Source organism: Micromesistius poutassou (assembly GCF_964030765.1).
Source record: "Micromesistius poutassou genome assembly, chromosome: 7".
Classification (NCBI taxonomy): Eukaryota; Metazoa; Chordata; class Actinopteri; order Gadiformes; family Gadidae; genus Micromesistius; species Micromesistius poutassou.
In genome coordinates, this window is record NC_140277.1 from 1,406,987 (window position 1) to 1,418,680 (window position 11,694).

General features: G+C 44.9%; 1 protein-coding gene across 3 annotated transcripts in view; it reads left to right on the forward strand.

The window, feature by feature from the left end:
• Nucleotides 1–11,694, forward strand: part of nrxn1a (neurexin 1a) — a gene marked incomplete at its 5' end in the record, with an annotated part of 227,275 nt that overhangs the window by 54,665 nt on the left and 160,916 nt on the right. For 2 of the 3 annotated variants that reach the window (XM_084470078.1, XM_084470079.1), the window contains 3 exons: nt 8,375–8,676; nt 10,253–10,276; nt 11,483–11,644. In XM_084470078.1, the coding sequence (XP_084326204.1) occupies nt 8,375–8,676; nt 10,253–10,276; nt 11,483–11,644 (488 nt within the window). Of the gene's footprint in view, nt 1–8,374; nt 8,677–10,252; nt 10,298–11,482; nt 11,645–11,694 lie in introns of all 3 variants that reach the window. The other variant, XM_084470077.1, reaches the window with a different exon arrangement.

Sequence of the window (11,694 nt, forward strand, 5' to 3'; positions counted from 1 at the left end):
CTCCGAAGGTATGTCTGCATCGTGTGTGGGATCCTAAGAAAATTGGGAAAGCCGCATGGGGGGGGGGGGGGGGGGGGGAAGAGAGAGAGAGAGAGAGAGAGAGAGAGAGAGAGAGAGAGAGAGAGAGAGACTCTCTTAGAAACAAAAGGACTCCTTAATTTGGACTCAGCAAGAGTGGCCAAGGCTATCATTTGCCATCTTCTTGCTTTTCAATTGCTGCGCTATTGAAGAGCATTTTTGGTAACATTAGTCCTAATTCAACAATCAAACAATCATTCAATGCATGGATACAACAGATTGTGCTACTTATGGACCCTGTACAGACAGCTGCCGAAATACCGCTTTCAAATCCTAATAACGTTCACGACGGCTCTGGTGACAAAAAAAAACACGAGTAACCTTTCGAATGAGCGACGGATCGGCGTCACAATGTGCTGCCACATCGCAACAGATGACAGTTCCATGAACAAGATAAGTCCCTGTGATCCCCGGGGCTTCACATGTAAATTAATGTGCAAATGAAGTTGCAACAAAACATTAAAATCCAAAGGCTGACTTCTTTTTTCTGATGAAGAAATTGATCTCCCCGTCACCTTAAGGCCCTTACCGTTATCCTCGGGATTTATGGCACAGAAATGAATTTGGCTTTAACTCCCGCCCCGGTGGATTATGCGTGCGTGCCTGACGTCTTTCCTTTTTTTTCTCCCCCCAGCTTAGCATTCAGCACATTACACTCCCTCTTCACTGTAATTCTGTTGTGATTCTGTAATGGGCTGAGAGCATATTAGGGTTGCACACAGCTGTAAGTGTGTCGCTCTGTGCCTTATACGTATTCTTCTTTGATTTGTTCCCTTGTTCTGTTCTGCCGTCGCTAAGATATGCACACGGGCCAGTCGGACTGTTGGTCTTTGTGGGTTTTGCTGTTCTTTCTCTTTCTCTTCTTCCAGATGCCTAGTTAGATTAAGCTATCTCTGGAGTCTCGTGGTTCTGCTCCAGCTCCGGGGCTTGGGGAAAGAGTGATTACTTTTTCTCTTTTCTGTCCTACTGCGTGACGTGTGTGTGTGTGTGTTTTCATGTTGGCGGAAAGTCCTTTGTATTAGGGGCCGTTGTAGCCCACTGTATTTGTCCTGAACCTTGAGGTCCTTAATATGCTGTTTTATGAGCTTGTGTTCTATTTCCTGCGAGGAAAGTCAGCGCGCCGTGGAAAGCACCCAAATACGCTCATTAACAGAGCAGCCACCGACTCTACTGCACTGCCATGGTTTTATCTCGGGCATATATCTGAGTTACACGGCTCCCTTCTCTGTCCTTACTGGAGCTCATAATTCCACACAAACAACGCGCCACCATAATGAAAGTATATTAGACTCTTAGACATATGCACTTGGCGTCATACTCTCTGTTATTCTCTGTATTCTCTGTATTCTCTTTGTTGTTTGTGGTATGCTACTTCTACGTTTGGTATATGCTTTACTTGTTCCTGTATGTAGTATATGTCATCAGCCCTGTACATGAGGTGAATGGTTCACAACATAACTGTGTGGACGTAATAGGAATTAGGTAGAGTGTGGTTTCCACACATATATCAACAGTTAGGCAGCAGAGAGTAACGCAGTCTGTAACAGCTGGATTATCATGTTGTCGGGCCAGGGAGAGTTTAAAGTTTGGACGAGCCATGCCAGCATTCCAAACTACAGCTTCCAGTAATTGGGGTTACTTTCCATTCCAAGTTTCTGGGGAATTATGAACCTGGGCCCCGTTCCAGTCACATTTCCACGTTAGCCAGATGTCTTGAGTCGGGATAGAAATACTGAATGCCGATTTCCTGTTCCAAAGATCAGAGCAAATCCAGTTCCAACCATGACAATTTAGGCACTGAATCTGACCAGCAAATGAAATGATATTTCCCCCGCAGGACTTAAAAAGTACTAATACAAATAATTGACTGAATTCGATTTGGGACCAACTCTAGAGTTGTAGAAGGAAGATAGTAACCATAATGGCCTACACATCTATTAGTGACTCAGATTTAATAGAATGGAAATGGCACTGGTAAATCCTTTATATCTGTGGCTCAGCCGGAAACCCTTTAATGCCACCATTTATTCCATAGGAAAAATCTGTTGTCCTTGGCCCAATGTTCGTAGTATTCAAATTGAATATATTCAAAGACAGCAGAGCCATGTTTGTTTGTCTATATATTTTCCATTTAGATGTAGCTATGAAGTGTGGACACACCCATTGTATCGCACAAATGGACAATTTCTATAAAAGCTCCACTCTGAGATATGTCAGAACAAGTGGCCGCCCTACAAGTGTATCTCCCCCTTAGATAAAGACCGGGTACAACTGAACCCAGATTAGCATACGTACTATACGTACTCCGACGCAGGCATAACAGCGTCCGCATAAGTGACACACAAACCCAACGCCACCCCGTGTGACGGCGGAGGCTGCATGTTACCAACGCCAACGGATGTCAGCTAACCGAATATTACCCCCCCCCCCCTCTTTTCTAACAAGTGTCTGGTTGACGCCTCCCTCCCCCTCCGCTCGTAATGACAAGCTGAACGGAGGGAAGGCAATTATGAGTACATTTGCTGCCACGTTCCCGCATCTCCGTGGACTGACACCGGCGGAGGGAGGTCCGTCTCCGCCCAGCGAGGCGTCCCGCACTCTGGGAATCTAAATCACACAGTTTGCTAAGCCGTCGCCGGCGCCGGAGCCGACAGCTACGTGACGCCGCCATGCGCTGGGAAAACCCGCTCGCGTTTCGCACACGTGCGCCAGGGCTTTGACTCTGAACTTCGTTATTCGAATATAATTTGAATATTAAAAATATTTATATATTATATTCGAACGAATATTAGGCAGCCCTTAATATTCAAACATTTTATGGGCATTCTTTTTTTGTAAACGGGACGTAGACCGACTCATTTCACGGATTCCTGTGAGACCAGGTTGCCTTAATAAGAGGAGCTGTGTCAGCAGGCTTTTATTTAGACCGATTATTAGGAAATTTCAATCTGACAATTTGACCGGAGAGATACAATTAAAAAAATAAAAATAAAAAACCTGCTTAGCGGAGAAAGTTGCCATCACCACCGATGCTTGGACAGCGTTGACTAACTGGGTTGTGCAGAGAGCGATCCTGTAGACACGCTCAATGCCAGAGAGGCACAGCGGAATACATGGCTAACGTCCTGCAAGCCGCCGTTGAAGATTGGGGCATAGCCGACAGAGTGGCAGCCTGCGCGCATGACAACGCGTACAACAAATTAAATTATTTCATGTCTTAAATTCCGTTGCAAAGAGGAGGCGGACAGCATTAATATCCTAATTTTAAAAATGAGTCGGCCGACGCCGACACATTTTGCCTATTGTAAATTGACATGATTTTAAATGTTCACAATCGTGCTCTATGCTCTGTGATATTTTGTTTATCATCATCAAATGCATTATTCATGTGCTTCTGAGCACAACCTTTGCAATATGACGGGCGGGCCTCTGTCTTAAAGGAAAGCGCAGACCCTTTGAGCTCCGCAACTGCTGGAGCCGCGGGGTCGTTAACATCCCTAATTTCCACCCTCTCCATCAATCAACATATTTTTAGGCTTCAGTGAACTATGCTATTGCTTTTATGAATAAATAAACAGTTAAAGTTAGGCGTGGCGTGATACAGAACTCTCCAAACTGATTGGACGTCATAGCAGTTATGTATATGCCCATTATACAACAGTTAGGAACCAATCAGATCACTTGATTTAAACCACCCGTTTTATAGTAATACATATTTGAATATATTCGAATATTAATATTAATAAACAAACAAACTTCAAATATGATTTTTGGGCAAAAGTCAAAGCCCTAACGTGCGCCGGAAAGCCTTGATTTAGATTGAGCAGAACATGTTTTTTCTTTTGATTTCTGTCGTTGTCAACGGAAATCAAGATCAAATATTTTTCCAGCGTTTGCATGTTTAGTCTATATGCCGTGAGATCGGAAGTCCATGTGAACGAGAACGCGGGGTCTTTCTCTCTCTTTTTCAATTACAATTTTTTTAAGAAGGCTGAGGTTCTCATTCTCATGTACTTTGGGAGAACTCCCTTCTATCAGGGTATAAGAGGCTTAGGCAGGCTTCATGACACTAACCGTGCTATCGTTTTAATAGGCTGTCATTCATTGCGGGCGGAAAGCAAGTGGAAGCTGGAACGGGGTGAAATACAATGTCAGTTTGCAGTGCCCTATCACTGGTGGAAGCAGAAATAACATATTGGTCTCACCGCTGCATGCTGGTGATGTCAAAGTCAATCCCAGCACACGCCTTGTTTAAAAATGCAAAAGAGCTGCTTTTTGGGTGTTCTCGCCTTCTTATGCAGTTCTGTGAACTCCCTATGAACCTGCTGAAGTCAAACACAAACCCCCTTTCTCTCCGGTCTAGTTTCTTGCTAAGGCTAAGGGGATTCAGCAGCCTCAGGAGTATAGGTGGAGGGGTACCAAGTGGCGATAAGATAATGCCTTTGTTTTTTCTGCGATTAAAAGGATTAAACTATCAATGGTTGAATTATGTAATATGTGTCGGGTGGTCGTATTATTCCCTCAACCACATATAGCTCTTTATATAGATATAGATATAGACCATCTATATAGATGGTGTAATGTAACAATAAAGTCATCAGAATAGAGCTTCTACTGTCTTTTCACTTTTGGCATAGCCAGTGCGGCAGTGAGTTTAAAGGAGCGTCAGTCTCACGTTTGATCATTCTTTGAAAGGCAAAGAGAGTCTGGTCTCTTGGGTGAGGGCTAACTCAAATAAAATCTGAAGTTGGGGAGTAGATGCCAGATTTATGTCGGCGCAAAGTGACTTATAAAGAGACTCTATGTCGGTACCTACTGCAGAAGTACTGTTTGTGCATGCGATGTGTGCAGCCCTCCGAAACGCTTCGCACAGGGCAGCAGCGAAGCCCAGTAAAACAGCCAACTGTCACTTCGATGCTCCAGAGAGCTGAGTTTGATCAGGTCGCGTCCACAGAGACTTGGAATATTTTGCCTTGGTTTGCTCTGGCTTCTTCCCCCAAGACTCGCAGCCTACTGCATATTAGATTTTTCCTTGAGTGGATCACTGTTCTACTGAGTGTCTCTCCTTGGTTCATACCTGGAGTGTGAGTGGATAGACTTAACCCACTTGAGTGGGAGGATTGCACAAGACTTTTCTGTTTTGTAATTAATGAATTCACAATTTTTTCTGACCTTCAAAATGTGCCGTTAAGCAAGGGCAGTTTCGGTATTTCCTTGTGTTTTGGATGACACACCTACCACGAGTTCAGTGACCTAACGTTCAATCGATTTTTCGGCATGAAGTCATTTTATGGTCCTTACAAAGCACCCACATGCAAAAATTTGCTTTGAGCCAACATTCAATGATGAATTCCTGCACATTTTCAATGGCTGTGCCTTTGATGAACAATTTTCCATGCTTAAATATTAGTCCTCATTAAAAGATTAGGATGGCAAACGACAATGGGTAGCGTACGGTTATTTACTGCATCACCTCTCCTGGTAGGTGAAATGGATTGTGCTAAGCCCAGAGACATGCGGGTGTTAATTGGATGATCCTGAACAGACAGCATCAGAGTCTTATTCCCAGGACTCCGGCCGGGCGCGGCAGTAGTAAATGGCTCAAAGAGACTGCAGAACTTTGTGACGGGATTTCACCTTGTCATTCTGTTCGTGAAGGTTCGCCGGGAGCAGGACTTTTAACTATGCTTATTTTCTCGGCGGTGTCTCACTGTGTTGACGGCGAGCCAGACAGATCTTATCGGCGTCGGCGTCAGGCTTTGTGTCTCAAAGGCGGAGGGGATGTCAGGAGCTTGTCACGGGCTGATGGACTGTTGAATATATTAGGCCAGAGATATAGCCGGTGTACATGCAAATACGCAAGCAATGACACAACCATCCACCAAAAACAAGGCTTGGCACCAACCTGGAAGTTTACAATGTGGAAATGTATTCTCCCAGAGACAAATCAATGTATTGTATGTTCTTTTTCTGAACAAATCAATTAATTGCTACGCAAATTTGTCGCTCATTCGAAAGGTTCCTCGTTTTCCATCATCATTAGAGCCGTCTTTGCCGTTATTAGGATTTGAAAGCGGTATTTCAGCAGCTGCCTGCACAGTATTCATACGTTGCACAATCAGCTATATCAATACATCAAATAATTGTTTGATCTTTGAATTAGGTCTTATATTACCAAAAATGCTCCTTAATAGTCTCAAAAAAAAACAATTCTTGATGTTTCTGGTTGTTATTGTGTGGATAATTTGCTGAACGATTAGAATATGCTGTTAGATGTTGAAATGCAAGACAAAAAATTGCAATTATTTGTATGTGTTTGAAAGCAGAGGTTAGATGGAGCGATGGCGCAGGGGAGGGAGAGCATGAGAGGGAGAAAGAGGGAGCGAGCCAGAGTGCGGGGGTGTGAAAAAAAGAACAGAGTGATTGAGAGAATGAAAGAAAGGGAGCATGAGCAAATACATGATAAGGATTACCACACATTTCATTTGATATGTAGTCCACAAGGCCAGGCTTTGTGTGTGTGTTGGTGTGTGTGTGTGTGTGTGTGTTGGTGTGTGTGTGTTGGTGTGTGTGTGTGTGTGTGCACATGGAGGGGATTTAGGTAGGAGAAAATAGGGCCTTTCGTTTCTACTAATGGGGGGCACCGACTTTGAGGGAATGACGAAAGAGTGGAGAGAGCCAGTCAACTTCAATTACGACCTCAGGTAGTTTTCTCAGAGGTGCGGTATAGTACCTTTAAGAGGGAATCGATGAGGTGACAAATTGTTGTAGACAGCAACCCCTTTTTTATTACCTGCCTGACTGTATCCAAGGCGGGATGCTAGTCTAGGGTGTGTGTGTGTGTGTGTGTGTGTGTGTGTGTGTGTGTGTGTGTGTGTGTGTGTGTGTGTGTGTGTGTGTGTGTGTGTGTGTGTGTGTGTGTGTGTGTGTGTGTGTGTGTGGCTTTGTGGGTGTTTTGTCAAGTATATATAAACCTGGGGTGTTCCTCGTTCATGGTAATTGAGTGCTTTGGTCCATTGCTGTTATTTTCGGGGGGGGGTTTATGCTGCTGGATTTAATGGCTTGTTATCTGTCTAACCCTGTTTAGGCCACGTTCTAATTGGTTTTTGATTTTGTCACCCACTGTTGCTTTGTCTCTGTTTGTTTGTGGTGTCTTTTCAACACGCAACAACGCAATGCCATCTATTTGTTTAGTGCTAAGGATTTCCCCTAGGCTTTTCCTATTATCTAGCCCTGTCAAATCTAAAATGCCTTTTTATGGCCAGAGGAAGTAGCCGATGTGCTCACTTTTATTGGCTGGAAAATATGTAGCGGACTTAATTGAGAGTCTCTTTTATGGAAGGGGGGGAAAAGCCTTGATGAATAGGTCCTACGCCAGGGCTCGCAATGCTGCAGTTTGGCTCTCTGCATGGACACTGGGATCTTCCGAGGTGAACAGAGAAGAGGCTTGGTAAACACAAAGGAATTCCATGCCATTACAGAACTTAGACTCTCGTTTGCATGCAAGCGGGTTTACAACCAGCATAGCACAGGGGAAACGTCAATTACGTTGGAACTAGATTTATGCGGCCATAAGCGGGAGCCCCTTTACAACTCCTCTAGCCTCCCGTCCTGCATTACCATCGAGGCAACGGAAACATAAATACGGCCATCGGCCAATCGCGGCGGGCCTCTGGATCCAGTCCAATTTACCATCGGGGAAGTACAGCAATTCCCATCCGAAAATGAGCCCATGGATCTTTCTATTTGCATTGCAGGGGTTTAAACGCATTTCTTCATACCCGTTAAAAGCCGGCAGAGGAGTACCTAGACATGCCAAGAGCGCTGTTCTACTCCCACAGTCCTGTCCGGGGCACGGGATAAAGCCATACGCTGCATCTATGGAACCTATGATAACGGAGGATAGAGGTGTGGAGAAATCACTAGCCACATTAGCACCATGAGCGCTATTAGCCACGTAAGCACCACAAGCCTGTTTTGCAACATACGCAACATTAGCGAAATTAGAAATATTAGCAACATTAGCAAAAGTCGGGGCCTTGGCAGCCATCTTCTCCAGCCAGCAGGTGAGTAAGGTGAGTGTGTCCGATTCCTGCAGGAAAGGGTGCAGGAGCGTGGCACCCATTCCACCACTCGCCGCCGTTCCTCCTCCGTCCAGATCGGGTGACATTTCTCTGATGTAAACGTGAGCGTTTGTTTGTGTTCCGACGCCGACGCCCCAAAGCGACACCGACATTAACGCCGAACACGTTTTTGTATCTCTCCCCCCCCACCCCCCTCTTCTGTATCTCCACAGGAAAGGAGGAGTACGTCGCCACCTTCAAAGGATCGGAGTTCTTCTGCTACGACCTGTCCTTGAACCCCATCCAGAGCAGCAGCGACGAGATCACGCTCTCCTTCAAGACGCTGCAGAGGAACGGACTGATGCTGCACACGGGCAAATCGGCCGACTACGTCAACCTGGCGCTGAAAAACGGCGCCGTGTCCCTCGTCATTAATTTGGGCTCCGGAGCGTTTGAGGCTCTGGTGGAGCCGGTCAATGGGAAATTTAATGACAATGATTGGCATGATGTCAAAGTGACACGGAATCTACGTCAGGTAACAGTACAGAGGACCATGCGGGGGGATCGAGTTAATGAGTCCGAAAACACAATCGATTAGACGGTGCCGATCACTCCCGGTCAATGTGTTACAGTGGGTGGTATGGATTCCGTTCATTGACCTGTACGGATGGGGATGGAGCTAATCCAGTGGCGCCGTTGAGCAGGCACCTAGATAACTCAAGAAGGTTACGCTATCTGTGGAGCACGGCGGGGCAGGCTTGGTTATCACACTGTTTAAAATACATTGGATAACGTGCCGTTTGTCTCTAGAATCATTACATTTATTCATGTATTGATGTATATAGATGACAAAACAAAAGCTAAATTATTAGAAATGATTAATTCAGGCTGCTATTCTGAGAGAGTAGCCTCTTATGAGTCTGTGTGTGTATGTGTGTTTGATGATAAAGATTCACATTCTGCAAGAGTAGACATACTCAGAATTTCCTGAGGCAACTAACTAACTCCATTCCAAACCATCAATACTTACGGCAGAGGAGGTACTGATGAGATGTATTGTGCCTTTTGTGTTTATTCACACAGTGATTATTAGAGTTATGGTGAAATATTTGACAGAATGTAAAACTACAAAAGATATTGCATTATCTACAAGTTAGTCTGTATCTGAATTCAACGCTTTTACATCTCAATAAGTAGTCTTTTTGTTTCTGCTCATATGAAAGGGAAACTATTTTGATTTTACCTTAATCAGAATCATTACCTGGCCTCACTTCATCATTTAAAAGTGAACTACTCAAAAAATCGGACTCTTAAATTGTGATGAACCAAAGAATACATAGAAAGTGCATGCAGACTCATAATACAGACGCTCTTAATTTTGTATCAGGGTCTCTGCTTCTTTCATTGCAGTAAACATGATCCTGAGCTCCATCAATAAGAACACTCAGCATTAAGGGAAAGCCGGACCACTTTAGAAATTGCCGGATTGGTTTCAAATTCTCAAATAACGAATACTATTTCTGATGATCCGCTGCATATTTACGGATATCATATGATGGGGATAATTATATGAATAATGATGTAGATGGAACAAATCGTCCTCTGAATTAGATTACAGTGACCCTGGGACTTTGGGTACTAAGGGTTGTCTGCCCTAGCAGTGCCCTCCAAAGTGCCGTTGGCGGTGTGTGTGCTGCAGCCCTCTGTCAGGGCTGTGGGCTGTTGTCGTTTGGCATTAATGACAACGGTCTAGTCAGGTACCGGACACCGTGCCAATACAAACCCGAAAGCTGTCAATGTTTAAGGGATTCGAGGATAAAGCTTCGCTGTCAATTTTTACCAAGCATTCTCCTTAGTTCTCTTAAGGCTGTTTTCAATTTTTTGTTTCCTGTCGAAATTATTTTGCCCTTTATTTCTCTCTGTTACTAACATGCTTCGGAAACTAACTAACATGTCATTCATGGAATGTGCCATTCTACTAACCGGTATTGTTTTTTTGGACGTTTTTAACAATGTACTAACGACAGTGAACCATCATATATATTTTTGGAGTAACAGTCGTTATTCTGTTCACAGTTTTTAATTTCCTTTCTCCCCCCTTTTCCACAAAGCACTCAGGCATTGGACACGCTATGGTAAACAAACTACATTGTTCGGTAGATATCATCCTAATTGTCTCTTAGTTTGGGTTTGCCGTGTCCTTTCTTTTCCTTTCTTCTTACCGTAGGCGCCATACACACACCCCCAAAATAAAATAAGGGGGGTAAACTAGCGGTTGGTACTCTTCTGCTCACTTTTGGACTACTTCTTCTCCCTCTTTGATTTTACCCCTTCCAGTCCATTCATTGGGTTTCCACCCGTCTCCTTACGACACCTTGTTGCCTCTGTCTCCAATTTCTGTTTTGATCCACCTTCTGTAGGCGCATCGTCCCGAGCCCTTTGCATCAAGCAGTGATTAACAAGGAGCGGCTTCTCCTGGCCAACTGGCCTGATGCTCTGTGGCTCTGCCAGTTCTATTCTCATCCACTCTGCATGGCATGCATTTTGAATACGCGCCGCTGTGCCCGTCGCCCCTCTCCGCCCCCTCCCCCCCTTCCACATCCCCCACCATCGCGTGTCACTGTGGGCCTGTGGGCTTCTCCGGTCGCTTCTGTGGTCTCGTCATAGCCGTTTTGTTGTTGTTTACGGCGACAGCCATGTGCTTATGCATGCGTCTGACACACGACGCCGTTTGTCAGACGGATCACCCTTAACCTTCTAATAAGATTTGGTGTTTGGTTTTCATGCTATTTCGATGCACGTGTGCTTCTCCCCCCTCCTCTCCCATTGGTCGTTCATCAACTTATAACAACACTGTGCCTCTAAGAGCATGTGATCCTTGTTTTAACACAGACGCACGTTTTGATTTTGTTTTCTAGAAACTGCTGCAGGTACTAATATGTATTTAGGCTGAACTAACCGAGATAACCCTACTAACACCATTTTTGTGTCTGCTACGAAGTACTTTTTGAGTTGCAGTAGGGACAATACTAACACTGTACTTACTTTATTTGTTTACTAACTACAATAGTATGCTCCTGGGGGCTTGCATTCTTCCTACTAATCCTAGACCGGACAAAATAATCAAAACAAAAAATCAAAACAACAACAACATGAGAACATGAAAAACAGACATGAAAATGGGTTTCAAAAAAAAAAAAAAAAAACATAGTAAAAATGTAGTCAGACAAAGAAACAAAACAAAAACAAAAAACTAGAACAACGAGCCACAAAATGGAGGTGGCTGTCCGTGGGCCGCTCTTGAGTACAGCATGTCCTCTACCTGTGCTCGCCTTGTGTAGGTCACCATCTCCGTGGACGGGATCCTGACCACCACTGGATACACGCAGGAGGATTACACCATGCTCGGCTCGGACGACTTCTTCTACGTCGGCGGCAGCCCCAGCACGGCCGACCTGCCCGGCTCCCCCGTCAGCAACAACTTCATGGGCTGCCTGAAGGAGGTGAGCAGCCCCCCCGCCCCCCCCCCCCCCCCCCCGCGCTCCCAGGAGGA